Source organism: Xenopus tropicalis, chromosome 7 (genome assembly GCF_000004195.4).
Source record: "Xenopus tropicalis strain Nigerian chromosome 7, UCB_Xtro_10.0, whole genome shotgun sequence".
In the NCBI taxonomy this organism is placed as follows: Eukaryota; Metazoa; Chordata; class Amphibia; order Anura; family Pipidae; genus Xenopus; species Xenopus tropicalis.
This window is the reverse complement of record NC_030683.2, coordinates 27,800,323-27,820,841: the sequence shown is the minus strand read 5'-3', so window position 1 is coordinate 27,820,841 and position 20,519 is coordinate 27,800,323. Positions and strand designations below refer to the sequence as shown.

General features: G+C 41.0%; 1 protein-coding gene across 5 annotated transcripts; it reads left to right on the top strand.

Moving 5' to 3' along the window:
• Positions 1-5,416: 5,416 nt before the first annotated feature.
• On the top strand, positions 5,417-13,062 carry sfr1 (SWI5-dependent homologous recombination repair protein 1). Of its 5 annotated transcripts, none has more exons than XM_004915843.4 (4): positions 5,417-5,494; positions 8,339-8,431; positions 11,304-11,675; positions 12,603-13,062. In XM_004915843.4, the coding sequence occupies exons 2-4, from the start codon at positions 8,357-8,359 to the stop codon at positions 12,792-12,794; spliced, it is 639 nt and encodes a 212-aa protein (XP_004915900.1). In that variant the 5' UTR covers positions 5,417-5,494; positions 8,339-8,356; the 3' UTR covers positions 12,795-13,062. The 5 variants fall into 5 exon arrangements, with proteins under 5 accessions (XP_004915900.1, XP_004915899.1, XP_002936844.1 ...); XM_004915842.4 differs by having other exon boundaries at positions 5,429-5,536; positions 8,320-8,431; XM_002936798.5 differs by having other exon boundaries at positions 5,430-5,536.
• Positions 13,063-20,519: the final 7,457 nt, after the last annotated feature.

The window sequence follows — 20,519 nt, the reverse complement described above, 5'->3', positions numbered from 1 at the left end:
GGTGATGCCAAATGACCACCAGTCTACTGCTGCATTATATTTTTGGCTTTGTAGAATCTTGAAAAGAAAGAAGAAAATTAATTATCAAATTGTAAAATGCCACCTTTTAAGTATTTCTTCTGGGATAGTATCAGCATCTGTAAATGTATTTAGCTGACTCTTGAGTGTATAGCAGGCAGTCAGTAATGCATGACCAGTTGGTTTCTCTAGTTTGTCAGTAAGTCACGCTTTCCTCTATAGAGCTGTATTGGCCCACCATGTACCAATACTTATACTGACTCTCAGCATTTTGCTCTTGTTTAGCATGGCTATTTTATTGGCCTGTGATAAACAAAGCTATGAATACTCAGCTGTCGTACAAATCAAACCTACTCATATAAATCCAAATGTGCCTGATAAAATGATTTCATTTGCTTCATCTAAATAAACCATTTTCTTAAAAATATACTTTTTTAGTATGTGCTATTGGGTAATCCTAAATAGAAAATTGCCATTTTAAGAATTAAGGGCCAACTCCTGGGATGATAGGAGTCACAGTGCACACAAACAAGCCAAGACCCACATACATGCTAGGCCCCATCAGAGTTCTTCCTTTTGCTTCCATACTTCTTCCTGTTACAGTTAGAGCTGCATTATTTCCTGTCAGATGATCTCTGAGGGAGCACACAGCCCGTCACTAAATGGTGGATCAAGGGAAAGGATGTAAAAGGGCAATCTTTACTGATATATATATTCCAGTTTGGTGAGATTCTTTAATAGGTCATTTAACATGATATAAACTATATGTTGGTTAAGTATTCATTCTGGGGGTATAGTTTTCCTTTAACAGTGGAATCCTTATACAGGGATCTATTGTTAAAATGCTTTTGGAATCCTTAAGGCTGCTACAAACAAAAAAAATTAAATAAATCCAATAGGATTGTTTTGCCACCAAGGTACAATCAAACACTGGGCGCAGAACACCAAGAGGCATGCTTTTGCACTTGCATCTGGGGTCAAAGCAAAGCCCCCCTAATATCTTTGGCTAAAGTGGAGAAGAGAAAATCTTTTGCAGATTCCTAAATACCTGCATAGCAATGTAATACAAAGGGATACTCAGACAGTAAAACCAGAAACACACTTAGCAATTTCTTGTTTTACGCAACTGATGTTTTAATATTACAAAAAGTCTGAGATTGCCCAACAACTGCTCTCTGCTGCTGGCAATGGGTACTGCAAGAAAATGCCAGTAGTTGAAGGTTCATGTGGTTCTTACCTGATAACACTCATTACAGGGGAGAAAATCAAATGAAAGTAACCAGCACTGCCAATTTCTATTGCCTGCAATGAGGACATTCAAGTGCTTTGCTCATTGAAAAACATGGCAGGTAAAGCATCCACAGTTGCTGTGGGTACCATAGGCAATTGCTTAAACCGTATTGGCTGCAGGACAGAGTGGGAAGAGCATTTTCCCTGAGCTCTTACAGTGGGTTGCAAAAGTATTTGGCCCCCTTGAACTTTTCCACATTTTGTCACATTACAGCCACAAACATAAATAAATTTTATTGGAATTCCACATGAAAGACCAATACAAAGTGGTGTACACGTGAGAAGTGGAACGAAAATCATACATGATTCCAAACATTTTTTACAAATAAATAACTACAAAGTGGGCTGTGCGTAATTATTCAGCCCCCTTTGGTCTGAGTGCAGTCAGTTGCCCATAGACATTGCCTGATGAGTGCTAATGACTAACTAGAGTGCACCTGTGTGTAATCTAATGTCAGTACAAATACAGCTGCTCTGTGACTGCCTCAGAGGTTGTCTAAGAGAATATTGGGAGCAACAACACCATGAAGTCCGAAGAACACACCAGACAGGTCAGGGATAAAGTTATTGAGAAATTTAAAGCAGGCTTAGGCTACAAAAAGATTTCCAAAGCCTTGAACATCCCACGGAGCACTGTTCAAGCGATCATTCAGAAATGTAAGGAGTATGGCACAACTGTAAACCTCCCAAGACAAGGCCGTCCACCTAAACTCACAGGCCGAACAAGGAGAGCGCTGATCAGAAATGCAGCCAAGAGGCCCATGGTGACTCTGGACGAGCTGCAGAGATCTAACACTGCACATCACTATGAACACACCATCCCCACTGTCAAATATGGTGGTGGCAGCATCATGCCCTGGGGTGCTTCTCTTCAGCAGGGACAGAGAAGCTGGTCAGAGTTGATGGGAAGATGGATGAAGCCAAATACAGGGCAATCTTGGAAGAAAAACTCTTGGAGTCTGCAAAAGACTTGAGACTGGGGCGGAGGTTCACCTTCCAGCAGGACAACGACCCTAAACATAAAGCCAGGGCAACAATGGAATGGTTTAAAACAAAACATATCCATGTGTTAGAATGGCCCAGTCAAAGTTCAGATCTAAATCCAATCGAGAATCTGTGGCAAGATCTGAAAACTGCTGTTCACAAACGCTGTCCATCTAATCTGACTGAGCTGGAGCTCAGTCTGTAGATGTGCAAAGCTGGTAGAGACATACCCTAAAAGCCTGGCAGCTGTAATTGCAGAAAAAGGTGCTTCTACAAAGTATTGACTCAGGGGGCTGAATAATTACGCACACCCCACTTTGCAGTTATTTATTTGTAAAAAATGTTTGGAATCATGTATGATTTTCGTTCCACTTCTCACGTGTACACCACTTTGTATTGGTCTTTCACGTGGGGTTCCAATAAAATTGATTTATGTTTGTGGCTGTAATGTGACAAAATGTGGAAAAGTTCAAGGGGGCCGAATACTTTTGCAAGCCACTGTATCTGTTATGCAGGCCAGAAATTCTCCTGTGTGTGTTCCTCCTGCTATCCTTGAACTACAGCTCCCAGAAACCAGATAAATAATCAGGGATCGCTGGCAGTTCCAGTTAAGCAACCTGAGGGGCCACAGATTTCTGGTTTAGTTCCCCTCTTCTCTAACATTACAGGAGATAAATTATTTTCTTACATGGAGTAAATCAATCAGCTGGAGTAACTAAAAGAAAAACAAAAGTTTCACGTGGGGTTTCAGATGTCTCCACGTGATGTTCTTCATTTCAGCCACAATTATTCTATTATTCATTCAGTCATCTACAGACATGTCAAAACAGAATCCCACAGAGCGCACAGAGCTTGGCCTGTCCTCAAAATTACCTGCTGCTTGATCCTTTTAGGAAGCAAAGCAATGCCAGATTTAGGTTGTATATATAAATACAACACACTTGCAGAGCTGTTCAAATAGTTTAGGAACAGAACAAAGCCAGAATATATGCTAATTCAAAACCATGTTCACATACTCAGGGCAACATTACATTTATCCTTATCTGTTATTTATATAGCAAGAACACATTTATGCACATTATACTTCATTTACTGCCCCAGTAGAGCTTACAATCAAAAGGTCTCTGCCACATACAGACACAGTAGGGTCAGTTTTATCAGAAGTCAGTGTTTTTGGAGTGTGGGAGGAAACCCAATTACAGAAACTCCTTGCATAGTGCCCATGTTGGAATCAAATTGAGGACCCCACACTGCTAAATAGAAGCCACCTTGCTGCCCAACTTAGTAACATATTAGACATCTTTATAATACTAGAGATGTCCAGAATTCTGTTAATACACTAGCTAAAATTCTGGTATTTAGATTGTAAGCTGAATGGGGCTCATTCCTCCTGTATCTGTCAACACTTGCCACTTAAAGGACACTTGAACCCAAATTCACTGGTGGTACCAATTTGTTAGGCTTCCCCCCCCCCCATAGTTACTCTAATTGCTAACCTGGGACCATAGACCAGTGCTCCAAAAAATGCACTGACCTGGGGTGCTTTACATTAGAGAGCTTTGTCTCCATCTTCATAAATGTATTCAGAGATCTGTTGCGCCATTCGGGAAAGGTGCATACATTGGGACACATTTATTATTAGCGTGTAAACAAACATCACCAGTGAAGTTGCCCAGGGCAACCAATCAGCAATTGGATTTGAACAGTCACCTACAAGTTAGACAACAAAAGCAAGGATCGGATTGGTTGCTTTTGGCAAATATGCCCCAAAGTGTAGTAAAGGTTGAAAAATACACTGCACGTGCAGCGGTGCAAAAGATCCCTGCAAAAATTACAGAACATGAAGGCAAAGTGCTCCAATGGAAAGTCTTGTGCATTTTCTAAAGAAGAGGGGTACAGTGCTGTGACTGTCAGCGTATATTCCTCATTGGTAATTAAAGCTTATTTTCCCCATATTTAGCTTCTGGCCAGAATGCTCTGCTTCCTGAGCCCACGTTGCACCTACCCTTAAACCAGGATCTCCCAGAAACACATTACAGGAACATCTAATGACAAGAGGCCTCATTGTACTCTTTTGCACCATGCCCTGCATTTTCAAGGGTAGGTGGGGGAAACACATAAAAATCACCCCCATACAGCCAAAGAGAAAGAGAGCAGACACCTTGAAATCCATTTTTCAAAAACACAGACTTTTTTTAATTTTGAAATTTCACATGGGGCTAGCCATATTCTTCATTTCCCAGGGTGCTCCAGTCATGTGACCTGTGCTCTCATAAACTTCATTCACACTTTACTGCTAAGCTGCAAGTTTGAGTGATATCCCCCCCCCCCCCCCAGATGAACAATGGGAAGGGAGCAAGATAGCAGCTTCTAGTAGATATCAGAATAGCACTCAATAGTAAGAAATCCAAGTCCGGCTTGGGACTCCTCCAGTTACATGGGAGTAGGAGAAACAATAGGTTAGCTGAAAGCAGTTCCAATGTGTAACGCTGGCTCCTTCTGAAAGCTCCGACTCAGGCACAATGCACTGAGATGGCGCCTACACACCAATATTACAGCTAAAAAAATATATTTTGTTGGTAGAGTGAATAATTTGCTATGTAAACAGTGTAATTTAGAAATAAAAATGATGACAGAAACTGTGAGAGAGGCTGTAAATGTGTGGGGGTTTTCTCTGGACATAAGGCACTTGAAAGGGGACTTTATTATTTATAAGTACATTACAGGACATTAGAGACGGATAGAAAGGAAGGGGGGGGTTCATAGAAAAGATGGGCCCATTGCCTCACCTGTATGTACATGGGCTAAATAAAACCCTTTTTACTGAGCAAAAACTACTAGAGTGCCACAGGATTTTCTGCATAAAAGAGGGAAAGGTGCGACCCCAACCTGTCAGCTCCTGCCCCCCTCCCACGCTTTATCAGCACTACAGGGAACCCATTGCAGCAAAGTCTGTTTTGTCTTGCCCCTCCCCCTTTCAATAACTCGCAATAAACTGAGCAGATCAATAAATACACTACAGTAGGTACGGGCTTCACTTCTACTTCCGGGTTTAGCCATTTCCCCGCCCAATGGGAGGAGACTTTTGCACGGAACTCTGGGAGAGGAGCCTTTACGCACATGCGTCGGGCTAGTCTATAAGCAACCAATGGGATCGCAGAGGAGGGGAAAGCAATAGTAGCCCGCCTTCTTTTACATGGAGGTAAACAGAACGCAGAGAGTTTGTAGGCGGGAAGTAAGGAAGGTATGTGCGGCTGTGTGTGTGTGTGTGCGGCTCTGTGTGCGGCTCGGTATTGCGACTTGGTTTATTAGGTTTGGCCGAGTGAATAACTTGATCTTTCTTCCCTTAACCTGGCGGTGCCTGGATTTCACCCTCATCCCCGGCTCCTCATATATACACTGTGAGAGAATGATGGTTGCCTCTCTGACATGTCTGCTAAAACGTCCCTGTATTAGTTACTTAAGCTAAATACAGATAAGTCCCCGGTATCATTGATTAATATGATGTCCTTCGATGTACCGTTTATTCTTGGAAATTGGATATGATGATATAATACATGAGGCATGCACATTACATAGAAATAGTGAGCAATACAGGGGGGTAGTTGGTTCTGCTCATTAGAGTTTACAATACAAAAGGGCTATGAGGTACAGTGTGTAGGGACAGGGAAGACCAGGCATCAGTCAGAGTAATGTATATTACAGTTATTGAGGGGCACAATATGATAATAGTAATAGAGAATCACAATATGGCATACAGGGAGCTGGCATCCAATGGAAAACTGCCAGTGCAAACTTGCCTGTCACCGCTACTAATTGGAATGGAAAAGAAATGGAAAGTGGCTTCCACTAAGGGCAAATAGGCACTCGGGAATCTCCACAGGGGTCACAAAGTTTTAAAGTAAAAAGACTTTTTATTAAAAGTTGCATTAAACATCTTCATAAACCCCACGCGTCTCATGCCCTAGGGGACTTAGTCATGGGCCAAATGGAAAGTGCCCCCGGCAGATGCAGACCAAGTGCCGAAAGACCAGACTTCAGTGCTTGTGTGCAGGCTAACAGGTGTTGCTGAACCCCGGTGAATTTGTTTGCTATCCCCTCAGGCCGCCATTTTACTTCCCTCCCCGGTATCACTTGTTTGGCTTTGCACACTAGCAGCAGAGTAACATATTCTGACTTAACTGTCCTGCACTTGCGCAAATGGAAGTCAGTGCTAGCGACGCCTGTGAAAGGTACTCAGAATGGTGGAAAGGCACTTGAACCGGTTCAGTCTTTTTCATAAAGGGAGTATTGCCTAGGGAAAAAAATAGTGATTGGATTTCTAACACATTAGCACACCCAATAACCTCAGATTCCCTTGTTCTTAAAACTGGATACAGTGGTAGACAAAAAGCCCCATGTACCATTAGCCTAACAGAGATAGGGATAAGATCATATTTTAGGTACAGACAACACTGTGTTGTGGTTTGTGCAAAAAAACCTAATTAAAGGCTTTTTGACTCTTTCAGCAGGGCCACTGTTTACACTTTGTGTTTTTTCACTTTGGGGTAATCTTCTGGGGAAAATTTTAGTATATTAAAATATGTATTTCTTTGTTTTTTTTTTTTTTTTGAGGACAAGAATCTGACTTTTACATATAAACATATTTTTCATATTGAAAAATTGATCAACACATTTTATGATATGGTTAAAAAGATACAAATGATTTGGAAAATAAATATAGATAGATGGAGATTTCTGACTTGTATAGACCAAAAAGTCATGGCTGTATAATACCTTATTTTCAAAGTACAGCCAGAGGTATATTTAGGTGTGGCAGTGCCATAGGCACCAGTCCTCTGCCCAGTCATCACATGGACTTGCAAAAGATAGGGGAAGCTTTTTCTTATGTAGGCTCACAATGGCGTCTCCCCTAAGCACTGGCCTTCTTGTGCCTATATAAAAAATGTGGCCGTGTCCAGTACACCTGAAGCTGACATAGCTTAAATTGCAAGAACCAAACAAGTAATTTAACTTGAGGAAAAAAGGAATTTAGGTTGAGGAAAATGCTATATTTCTTAAATGTACACATTCTAACAAATTCTAAAATGTATGCATAACCTTATTTATAAAGTGCTACTAGGATACAGGTAAAAATATATTGTAAAAATGTACAATATAGAAAAGTACACAGGGAGAACAAACATAATAAATAAGTATAAGACATTAAGGGGCCGATTCGCATGCTTCTTTGCGTTAAAAAGCACACAATAAATAAGTACTGATTAATCAAAGTCGCATATCGCATGCGCAAAAAAACGCACTATTGCATGCATTATTTACCTCGCATTGCGTTAATTCTCGCATAGATATAATACTAGCGCATGAGTCACAAACACATATAAAGCATTAAATGCGCTAAATATCGCATTAGTCTGTGCGAAAATTAACACCTATTTGGGGCAGGCAGTACTTAAAGAAAATTGTGGTTCGTGAGCTTTTAGCAACACAACATGGACTTTGCAGTGGGATTTTTTCAAGTATGTGTTGGCCCTAAAGTGATGCATCCTCCAATTTTCAGGGAAATGGTCATTTTCAGAAAAGTAGTTTTCCGAAAGTAATGGTTACGTGCGTAAAATTGTGCGCTAATATAGCAAGCAGGCGAAAATATATCACGCAGCGGGAAATAACGCACGTGGCGGGAATTAATGCAAAATGCTTGTTCTTTGCGTTAAAATGCTTAAAAGTCTTAATTATGACGCCTGTCCTTTTAGTGAATCGTGCGTTAAGTCGCAAAAAATAAGAAGCGATAAAATTTTTACCGCATGCTATAAATAGTGCTCGTTTTAACGCACTTTAGTGAATCAACCGCTAAGTGTCACGAGGAAGTCCCTGCCCCATAAAGCCCACAGTCTCTCTGTGTCAAACCATATATTTGCAAAGCTTTGCCAGATTTAGCATTTTATGACATAAAAAAACATGATAATCAAGAAAATGGAAAAATGTTCATTCAAATGTAATTTTGTCAATTCCATTAATAATTCAAAGCAAAACTTTATTCTTCTGGGGAATGTAAATCTGCAAAATGGAGACCACATCCCCACATCCAGGATCTTCCTTATGTTCTCCTGACTCTCTAAAGGATACTGTTCCTAAACAGGTAAGAAAATCTAACATAAATGCCTTATATAAAACTGATATGCTCCAGGTTTATATAAAAACATGCAGTGTCACGTAAAAGCTTTTTGGGAGTGGTAGGGTGTTAATTTGAAAACTAAATATGATTTTTAATGTGTATAATAATTGCAAATTTTTTTAAATGCTTAAAAACTAGGTTGCTTGCCTGTCCTTTCCATCCTGTGTTGCTGCTCTATGTGATTATTTCAAATGTTATACTAAGCATAATTTGTCAGCATTTATTGAATTTCTCTCTCTGTCTCTAGGTAGTATTTACTTATGGAATATAAATGTAACCACTTATCCTGTCCCACCTCAGCTCCCCAACTGACCATATGAGAACTCAACTACTTGGCAGCAGCCAGTAGGCATTCTTTCCTTTAGTTCAGGCATAAATCTGTTTAGGGGGAATGTCAGAAAAGTCAGCAACAGAAAAAATATTTGCAATGCGGAAATATAATCTTCTGTGAGAATAAATTTGTCTTTGCGCAATTTAATATAGCTTTTGCGAATGTGGAAACTATTTAGCGATCACTTTTGATGGTGGGGAAAAAAGTTTGCAGATGTCATAGTCAGCACCAGCGCGCAGTGTATGTAATAAAACTTCTTAATAAAAGAGTTATGCTTGCTCCAAAAGATTACGCCACCTTCAAGCGTGCCTTAACAGTTTGCAATGCACAGTTAACATTCACAGTGCAGTAACATTCATTCGCAGCTACCCCGGGCTGGTGCAGTTTTCTCCTAACAGGTGCACCAACCCGGGGGTATAAGGTAAGCAAATAACAATCAATGTGGGGAGCCTAACATTTTGGCACCCCCCAGTGATTTTACATTTCCTTCTCCATTAAAGGGAGAGTTCACCAAAAATTAAATAGATTTACACCCATATATTGCATTATTTCACGGCCAGAAGACTACATCACATATCCCCATTTACAGTTTTGATATGAATACATAGGCCTTGGCCAGATAAGTTATACATTTGAGATCCTTTGTATATTAACTTTATTTAAAAATGTTTGTTTGGAGCTTTAATTTGATGAAAACTTTGTGTACGTGTGTTTGTGTGTTTTCTCTCTCTACCTCTCACTCATGAAGATGTTGTTACTGAAACACTGACTTTTGAAAAAGCTTTCTTAATATGAGATAAAACTTGTGTTTGGATGCTCTAGCTGTTAGTCACTATATTTTAACAAGAAAAGAGTTTGAAATATTGCCTTTGGGCTTGAACCCTGCATACTGTAAAATAACAGTTAAGTACTACTATGACTAGTTACTAATGAATGCTAGAAATATTCTCCTAAGGGATTTTAAGGTTCATGATTTTAAGAACATTACCTGTGCCTATATATACCTATATATAAACTGCCTAACTAAGAGTTGGTTTGCCCCAGGGTAACCCACTGCCCTAAATGAAAAGCAAAGTCTCCGTCACTGTGGGGTGCCAAATGTTAGGTTCCAATAGTTGATTGTAATCACTTACCTGATACCCCCATGGCCCCATGGAATTGATGAAAGAAGAATTGGAAGAAGAGGATGGCTCTGTGGTGCTTGCTGAGACGTACTCCAGGCTGGTGGAGGTTTCTGCTGATGGGAGCATCGGCCCGGGGTATCAGGTAAGTGCCTTACACAGGAGGGTGCCTAACTGGGCAATTCCCAGTGATGAAGACTTTCCTTCTTCTTTAAGGCTAATGCAAATGGCACTGATTCTCAGCCTGCATGTATCAGGTAAAGATGGCATCTACAACTGCTAGAGGGAACAGTGGCCGTTCTTTGAGCACCTGTGCCAACAAAAGTAATTTTTTAAAGACAAATGTAAATACTTAACTCATTTGTACCAGTTTCCTTTTAGGCTAATGCCAGTCAGAGCTGCGTTTATCTGCAGGCAGAGACTCAGCCCTACACTGGCACCAGCCTTTCCCTGTGCCTGCACCTGGAGCCATTGTGTCGGCCTGGGTGCAGGCACAATGAGCGTATTTTGGTGCCAGAATGCATACTTGCGGTTTTTGGTGCTGAAATCTGCTCTGTGTATCTACAGGCACTTGGAAAGACTGATGCCAGCATAGGGGCTAATTTTCAGCCTGCAGATAAACACAGTTCTAACTGGCATTAGCCTAAAGGGAAACTGGCACAACTGAGTTATGTATTTACTTTTGTCTTTAAAAAATTACTTTTGTTGGCACAGGTGCTCAAAGAACTGCCGCTGTACCCTCTAGCAGTTGTGGATGTCGGGCAGATGCCATCTTTACCTGATACATGCAGCTATTATTCCTATCTCCGTAGCCACTGAAGAGTGGAGCAGAAAGATCTTGATTAAAGGTGAAAGAAAGGTAAAAGCTAAGTAAGAATGCTAAGAACTCCCCCCCCCCCCCCCTTTTAGGAATGTGGATCCGAGCCAATCAGCAGAAAGCTGACTCATAGTCTTACTAAATGAGCATGTTCACTTGGTCTGGGTGTCTGTGCAGGAGTGAGGCATTATGGGAACTTTCTTTACACAGCTCAGCATTTTTTCTTCCTGTTTGGCTTCAGATCTTCTGAACAGGTGAAATATGGGGAGACTTAAGGGCACTATTGAGACAACTGAAGGTATGCCTGCATCTTGAGATTATCTCTTTATTAGCCTTTCCTTCTCCTTTAAAGGATATCCTAGGGTGGAAACAGGGCAACAGGCCTTTGATAGAAGCAATTATTGTTGTTTGTACTTTTCTATATTTTAATATTGCACATCGCTGCGTACCTCTGTAGCGTCTATTAAATAAAGTTATATGTACGTATGTTAAGTACTTGATGACATTGATTGGCCTTGTAGTCTGAATTGTTCACATTACTTTTGCTATCAACAATTGTGTTTTTAGCCCATGAGTGCAACACTAAGGGAACGGCTCAGAAAAACCAGAAGGTCATTTAATGGTGCATTTTCAGTGGCAAAACGACTCAAAGTTGATTGTGAAGAAAATGAAAGTTCCTCAGACTGTCCCAATAATAATTTGCCATCACACAAAGACTCAGAATTAAATGCTACAAAAACAGACGTTAATTTCGTATCTGTGGAAGATGTACACAGATTAAGTAGCGGGACTTCATCTGCAGCTTCCTCACCCATCAATTCCAAGGATTCCTTCCATCACCAGGAGATGCTTCAAGAAAAAAAGTTACTGCTAAAGAAGGTGAAGGAGAAAGAAGATACTTTGAGGAGATTGAAAATGGCGAAACTCTACAGATCTAAGGTCTGCCCTTACTGTATAAATGTACTATCTTTATGCCAGGAGGGGGTTAGGGAAGCTCAGCAGGGGCCCCTGGGGGGGGGGGTAAGGGAGGCTCAGTGGGGGCCCCTGCAGGGGTGTAGGGGATGCGGCCGGGCGCAGGCACCTGCAGGGCCCCTGGGGCAGCAGCCTCGGTGGGCCCTGCACCCCCCCAGTCCAACCCTGGTTGGGTGGCCAAATAGTCCTTGCCTCTCGCTCTGTCCATGTGTCTGATGCTGTAACCCTGCCTTTTCACCTGTCTTTCTCTTGTTCCATTGGCCCCTAAGCACTGGGCACTGACACACCAAGCATACTATATACAGTGTGAGACAATGATTATTGGCCCCTCAAGCACACTATAGAAAGTCAAATACAGTGTGTACCCTGAGGTAGCAGTATGAATGCAGTTCCCACTTTGTGTTTAATGTCCCAGAACACATAGCAGCATTATTGGGCAGTCATTGTTGGGGATGAGCTGGACAGTGTTATGTGCTTATTCCCGCTGGTTCAGGGCCCAATAGGTCCAATTGGCTTAAGGCCGGCTTTGCATCAAGTTAAACCTTTTATACCTATATATAACCTGCCTAACTGCTAGTTGATCCAGAGGAAGGCAAAAAATTTTAAATTTCCTTTTCTTCTGTAATAAATAAAACATTAACTTATACTTGATCCCCACTAGATTAATAATATATCCTTATTAGAGGCAAGACAATCCTATTGGCTTTATTTAATGTTTAAGTTTAAGCATTGGCTGTGCTTTATGGGAGAAAGCACTGCTGGATTTTAGATCTTTTCTGGCTAGTGATTTCTGTGTAACAGATCCCATGCTTGTATTACTAATAAAGGTGTTAAGACAGCTGCAATTTTCTATATGGTCTATATTTATAGTAGTCTTTATTTTCCCTATTTTAGAACAATCTGTCTGAATTACAGTCTCTAATAGAAAAATGGCGGAAGGGCAGCCAGCTCTTACTGTATGAACTGCAAGCAGCGTTATCAGCCGAGAATAACAAGGTTACACTCACACAGTTAATAGAAAGCTGCGGGCTGGATGAAAAATTGCTGCACTATAGCAGAACAGAAGAGGATTTTACAGATCAGTGACATCTTTCTGCACTATTAATAAGAAAAGAACTACTGGAACACCTTCAAAGAACAGAAACTTGTTTGTCTTCGTTAATAGTTGGTATTTATGTGAACAGAATATTTTTCATAGTAATATAACTAATATTACATAATTGTAAACATTACATTTCAAGTTTTTACTTACAGGCTAAGTGCCAAAAAAGTTGTTAGAAATAGAAGAGGAAAAAAAAAACCATTTCTTTCATGCTTCTATTTAAAAACAAAAAAAATAAAATAAAAAAGAGCATATTGACTTTGTAATCATTACATCAAGCACCTATTTATATGTACCGTATGATTACTGGTGTATAAAGGGGGATGGCAGAATGATTTTACAATATATTAAACACTTGCCAGCAAGGGTAGCAAAGTGTAAGTGGCATCCTAGCATTTAACTTCTAATGGCCACAGGTGTGGGGTTTCTACAAAGCATAATGGGTTAACCTGTGTTTCAGGTTAAGGAGAATTAATTTGGGAGCTGTATTATGGGTATCAGGTTATTTGTGGAAGAGGTTTAACATCATTTGCTAACATTTTAATGTATTATGCAGGGTTACACCTAAAATTGTCCCCCCATTGGTGCTGCACAATGCCACTGGTGTGGGTGATACAGCTAGACACTTGTGAAATATCTGCATGACTGCTGTTACAGTATTGTTACCCCACTTTCAGTGTGAACATTGAGGACAATAGGTCACCTATGTTGATGACTGCTAAAAGGTCTCTGCTTATACTTTAGCTGATACCTATTCTAATTATTGGAATTGGTTGACTAAGCTGCATGTATTGCTGAGATAGGTGTATTATTAGATATAACACAGATGAAGGGGTATATATGCTCATAAGAGGGAAAAGTTTTCATCAAATCTCACCCGTAGTGTAGTTGGGCCCAGGTGCTCATGCCCAAGACCTTCAGCTAGAGGGAGCCATCATGGATACATCACAAACATCAATAGGCAGGCACTCCGGGATTTCAATAGAAAGAATGAAATCCCGGAGTGCCTGCCTATTGATGTTTGTGATGTATCCAGGTGTATTATTACACAACATAAACAGGTAATAAAATGGGTGGAACTGAAATGCTTAGTGACTTGAGTTTCAGTGTGAAATCAGGGCCACCATCAGGAAGTTTGGTAACGGACAACAGGCGAGAAAGAACCTCTTAAGTGGAGGAGGAAGGATAGCCTAGTGAGTAAGGTGTCAGCCCTAAGAGGCTGGGCTTGCAGTGGGACTTGGGTTCGATGCCCCCCACTGGGCAATGACCCTTCCTTGGGATGTCGGCTCTCCCTTGACCTCCAGTCTTGGTATATCCAGCACGTCTATCAAAGATGCGTTTGGGTGCTGTTGTGACTTTTTTCAGTGGCTCCGTTCACATTTCCCCACCAATCCTCTTTTTGCAATTTTAAAGGGCAGCTAATGATTTATGATACCAAGCTATGGAATTGCCCACCATAATTATGGGTGCTTGTCACTTGCTCTGTCACTTACGGCAGGGCCTGTAATCCAGGGCTACCATCAGGAAGTTTGGGGCCCCCTCATGTAAAGTGCAAAGTACCAAAAATTTTGTCCACACCCCCTTTTGTGAGCAACATAACCAGTTCACATTATATTATAATAAGCAGTTAATTGAATTAATGTGTTAATTAAAAATCAGTGCATTGGGTGTCAGTGGAGTTTGCCCCTGCCCTTACAGAAGAAGATTTTCCCGGGCCCGGCACAACATTACACTCTCGCCCCCCTGATGGCAGCCCTGGGAATTGACCCCAATGAGGGCACTGGGCCGTGTGTGTGTGTGGCAGCAGCAGTGGGTGATGCATGGGGGGGCAGAGACAGACACTGGCATATGGGCAGGAACAGAAGGAGCTGTGACAGGCATATATGGGGATAGGGGAGAGGGAGGGCAAATGGAATTATTAAAAGGGCAGTAACTGACACATGGTGGTTGGATAAGAGTGACATATAGGGAGAGGGGAAAAAGAGCTAAAATCATCGGTGGTGAAGGTGGCACACAGGGAAAGAGGAAACCTACTGAGACTGGCGCACTGGGCATGAGATAACACTGAATCTGAGAGAGGCTGGGTTGCTATTGGCACCTGGGGTTGAAGAGAATGACGTGTGGGAAAGAGGTTAAAGGTCTGGGACTTGTACTCTTGAAAGTGGGGGAGAGAATGGCATATACAAAGAGAGAGGAAATGGCACTTAGACTGGCACACAGGGGTGAGGGAGGAGAGAAAATAACCTGATGGTGCTTTAAATGGTGCTTAAAGGAGGAGGAATTGGCACATTAGAAGTGGAAGAATGGTAGATAGGGAGGGCAACTAGGAGAAAGGCATCGCTGATGTGGATTAGGTGGGGGCCCCCCTGCTGTTAGTGAGCTGCAGACTTGGGAAGGGAGGCTGGGAGCTCTGGTGCCTGCAGGTTCTTTACACGGCCTTCCTTTCTGCTCATTTGTTGCTGAAGTTTTAGTCCTGGTAAAGCTTCATAGGGATTGGGTGGGTGAAGTTTGAACTTGAACCCATCCAATCCCCATACAGCTTTACCGGGGCTTAACATCAGTGACCAACAAGCATAGGGAAAGCTGTGTAGGGAAAAAAAATTGCAGGCACCCGAGCTCCCGCCCTCCTTTCCCAATTCTCCAGCTCTCTGACAGCAGAGGGGGGTCCTCCAGCTTATACAAGTAAGTGTGGGACGGCTGGGCCCCCTAAGATCCTAAAAATCCGGCGGAACACATGTCCCCTCTGTCCGCATCTGATGGCAGCCCTGTGTGACATTATAATAGAATGTCACTTTTCCAACAAGTTTGTAAAAGTTCTGCCTTGCTAGAGTATTTTTGAACTTTTGGCATGTACAAAATGATAACGCACAGTATTTAATATTTCTTCTGTTGTGCGGTAGACATTGTAATGTAGTTATGTAGTATTTTAGGCTGATAAACTAACAGTTTCAGCAAGATTAGCCTTATGCTTAAATTTTACTGAATCCAGAGGTAGGAAGGGCACTACAGTCTGCAGCAAGAAGCAAAAGGTGCCGCTGTAAGCAAGGGGAAAGTCTTAATTTGAGCCTAATTCTTTGTTGAACTTTTAAAAAAACAGGCAATGTAAATAGACTTCATTCCCAAAAAATTCCCATACCTTACTTCTGTCAGTCAGTAGCCTGAATGAAACCAGGCAGAAGTAGGGATTTAAGGTAAGAAGACTGCTTTTTAGAATCCAAAAAAGGTTATGTGACAGTGTCAGGGACGCATTAATATGTGGTGGGTATGAGGTTCCAGGCGTTTCACCATTGCAATAGATGAACTTGTGTTTGTGGATGGATTTGACTGTATGAGCTACACTCAGAAGTGCAGCAGAATCTTATAAAGAGTTGCCATTATTGGTATGTTGTAGATGTTTTACTGCATACTTACTATCGTTTAAAAAAACATTATTGTGCCTTAAATCTTTCTAATACTTTTGTTTATCCCACAGTGCCTGCAGCTAGTTATACTTGTAGCAGAATTATGTCAAGTCTATGCAGAGAACTTTCTGTTCAGAGTCGTTAAAATGCTTGGGAGGAATGTGCTGCTAGGCTTGAGCATTTATGATCTTTAGATACAGGTAAACAGGAAATTTTATACCGAGGAATCACCTAAAAATTATACAAATTGCACAGATATTTCCATTTTTTTCATCAGTTCTAAATCAGTAAAGGGAGAGCACGCTCTGGTTTTCACTGCGGCCAGTGTAAAGGATGCAACTTTTTTTGTTTATTAAAACTTTTTTCTTTATTATTAGTCATTTTATCTACGTTGCTTTGTTTTCCCTAAAGGTGGCCATACACGTAGCAATTTCGATTTCCCACCCTCCACTGACGTTCAGGGCTGAATCATCAGATATGGAGGTAGAAACAATAGAAATTCTACCTCCTTCTGCCGATTCAGCCCTGAACGTAGATTTTGCTCAGGCGCCTTCAATGGCGCCCGATCAAAATCTTTTAACCTGGCCGATCAACGAGTCGCCCAATATCCGCAGCCTTTTGCAATATCAGTTGCTTCGTCGAGCTGGCATACATGCACTGAATATCATAAGAAACGAGGTTTCATACAATATCATCCGTGCCTGTATGGCCAGCTTAACTCCTGTGATATGGTTACTACTTCTGATTGCAATCATGGCTATGTCATTGGTCTCTATAACCATAAAATTTTCTCACTTCCCATAGCCTGCTAGTAGTGTCATAATCCTATTCACAAGAATCCAATGTTGTCATCAGCAGACCCATGTTGGTGTCATTGCAGTCACCAGGCAAGATTGTGCTGTCTGTGTGCCAGGATTTATTTTTGCTACAGCAACATCCATAGTCAGGGTCAGACTGGGCCGGCGGGAAAGCTTGAAAAAGCAAAGTGGCCCCACAAACTCAGACCGGCTTGTGGCTCTCCGCCAGTCACCTTGAGCGTTTCACCCCTGATTGGGGCCGTAAGGAGGGAGTAGAAGGTACACAGTGCGAGTGGTGGTTGGAGGGGGTGGGACGGGGGGTTCAGCCCTGGACACTCCAGTCTGACATTGTCCATAGTTCTCCATTACCAGCCACTTTCAGTAATCTGTAAATGGCTTCTTGTAATGTAACGTAGGCAGGCTATGAGAAGAAGCAAGAAAAGCTTGTTGGCAAACAGTATGAGCAGTAGGGATGCAATAAATCCCAGATTCCACCTAATCTTAGCCTTTTCATCAGAATTTGGCTGAATTTGAACCCTTAAAATAGTTCAAGTTTACATCAGATGCTTATTGAAATTGCCTTTTTTTTAACCACACACTGTGGTTATATGCTAACTACTGCTTGAACTAAAACTCTCACCTTCCAAGTCTACCAGGGGGGTAGTCGAAGCAGCACACAAAACTGCTAGAGGGCTCCTATATGGAGGAGTGAGTCAGAATAAACGTAGCAAAGTACGTTTGTAGAATATGGACAAATTTAGGAAAGTTTGGAGACTAATTTGTAAAGTATGAACCCCTGAGCAAATAGTTTCCCGGTTAGACTTACAAACATATTAGTTTAAACCAAAACTTCTCTCCAGGGGAATATTTTCAGCAAGTACTTATTTTTATTCAATTTATGATATCATTTTTGTTACAATTGCAAAACTATTGTTTTCCTTGATGATAGCATTACCATTATCTCCCCTGTTTACATCTGCCTGTTTAGACTACTAAAGCTAATAGAGGTATGGGATCTGTTATCCGGAAAGTTCAGAATTACGGGAAGGCCATCCCCCATAGACTCCATTATAAGCAATTCGAATTTTTAAAAATAATTCCTTTTTTCTCTATAATAATAAAACAGTACCTTGTACTTGGTCCAAACTAAGATATAATTAATCCTTATTGGGGGTAAAACAAACCTATTGGGTTTATTTAATTTTTAAATAATCTTTTAGTAGACTTAAGGTATGGCGATCCAAATTACGGAAAGATCCCTTATCTGGAAAACCCCACATCCTGAGCATTCTGGATAATGGGTCCCATACCTGTACTAAATTATTGTCTGTATGCTTTGCATATACAGTATCAGCTATGGGTTATTGCCCACTGGCAAATATGCCCAGTGTTGATAAACAAGCCCCACTTTCTTTAGAACATTTCTATTTCCACACTTCTATCCATGTTTCCTCTCCTCTCATCTGTGCACTCTCTTGATACTGCTGTATCCCTTGATACTCCTGTACCAAAGAAAACTGGGGATTCTTGAAAAAAAAAAAAAAAAGAGTCCAAACTCAATGGCATCATGATTTTTAAAATAGTGTCACTGTCAGTATCTCTTTAATTCTGTGTTTGTCCACCTCAGTACCAAAGGACTCAGGCAGCAGATTTATTAAGGTAATACTCCTCAGTTCCTGTCTGTAACTATAGGGTGAGGGCAGTGTGTATGGGTGCTGTGTGTATGGGTGCAACCTGTGCATGAAGGAACTTTCTCGATAGCATACAAATGGTCATACGTTAAATCACAGTATCTCGTTTACAAACTTGCCTGATGCAAATATTTGTTCACGTGTGTAACCTGCTTTAATTATTACACTGCTGCCCTCTGGTGTCTGAAAGCTGAGGATACAATGAAGTATTGTGGTGCCATACTGTGGCTCTATAACATCACGGACAGGGCATCAATTTAAACCAAAGGAAGGATAGATAGTGGCCGAATGAGTGTGCTAAATACCCTGAAACCTGGGATAAAGTTAATATTTCATAAGGGGAATAATTCCCAAACACCAGGTCACAGTTACACGGGTGTGGCCCATGGGCAAAGAAGCAAATGTCCTGTTCTGTTCCAGTCAGAGCCCAGATCTTAGTTCAACAAATTAAAGGTCAATTTGCTAATCTGAACATCCACTGGTAAGACTGTGTTGATTGGGAAAGCAGAAATCAATGCTGGAAAAGTTTGCTCTACAAAATATTAAAGTGAGGGGCTTGAATATTCATGCAAACAACATATTTCAGCTAAAAATTTTGTGACATTGTAAAGGTAGAAGAGGGCCTGAAATTATTTACTTTTACACTACAGTTTCTGAACTGTAGAATGACTCTCTCTCATCTAAACTCTTGCTGGACATGTCTGGAGCAGATTTGGTGTTGCTGAACTGTAACTTTCAGTGTCGTGACAGTTACATCAATGAAAGAAATGGTTTCCAGTGTTTATTAACCATGAACTGAAGGATTATTGACCAGAAAAGCTTCTCCCTTGGAACACTTAATGGTTGAGGCAATCAATTCAGCAAGACAATATCAGGCAGTATAAAAATTCACAAGGGGTCATTTATGAACTTTGTGCAAATTTGCATCTGACCAATAACCCATGGCATCCAATCAGATGTTTCTTAGGGTGGCAGGGGCAAATGGGTTTTTACTGGTACCCCTCTGGCCCAGTCTGACCCTGGTGGTCCCTACACTAAAAAGATCTGGATCTGGCCTTCTGGGAATACTAATCCCACAATGGACCAAATGGCAGCAACTTTCCAACTTTCAAATGGGAGTAACAGACCACAGCAGACACAATTGCTCTGCGAGGCTACAATTTTATTGTTACTGTTACTTTTTATTACTTATTTTTCTATCCAAGTCCTCACCTATTCATATACCAATCAGTCATTCAAATGACTCCCTGGCTACTAAGGTAATTTGAACCCTAGCACTCAGATAACTGCTGGAATTACAAACTGAAGAGTTGCTGCACAAAAAGGTGCAAATAATTAAAAAAATGAAGACAAACTGCAAATTGTCTTAGAATATTACTCTCTCTATCATACTAAAATTTAACTCAAAGTTGAACAACCCGTTAATCAGCTCCAGTCAAGCATAGGTCAGCCATGTGTATATGAACATTTGCATCCAAAATGCCATAGTGCAATGTTTAATGACACACATTTTGCCTATTCTTTGTCAAAGATGGGGTTGTCCCAGAAACTTTAAAAATACACATAAATGGCATGACAATTAACTTGGAATGAACTCATAATGTATGATTGTCAGTGAATTATTGTATCTATTGCCATAATATACTCTAGTCAGGTACTTTTTTTTCCCCGTTTCCCCATACCACCCTTAATCAATAATGATCGTCCATATATTGAAACCATCTAACAATATGGGAGGTTCACACTTCACTAGTATCAAACAATACCCAGAACTTCTCACAACACCCCATTAAAATACTGGCTAGGTGGGTGTAAAGGCA

What these genes read in the sequence shown, in the direction of transcription:
- sfr1 (XM_004915843.4), top strand. Translation starts at nt 8,357, where the DNA reads ATGGAGACCACATCCCCACATCCAGGATCTTCCTTATGTTCTCCTGAC. An exon ending in AGGATACTGTTCCTAAACAG is followed by an intron (nt 8,432 to 11,303) that starts GTAAGAAAATCT and finishes TTGTGTTTTTAG; the next exon opens with CCCATGAGTGCAACACTAAG. An exon ending in CGAAACTCTACAGATCTAAG is followed by an intron (nt 11,676 to 12,602) that starts GTCTGCCCTTAC and finishes TCCCTATTTTAG; the next exon opens with AACAATCTGTCTGAATTACA.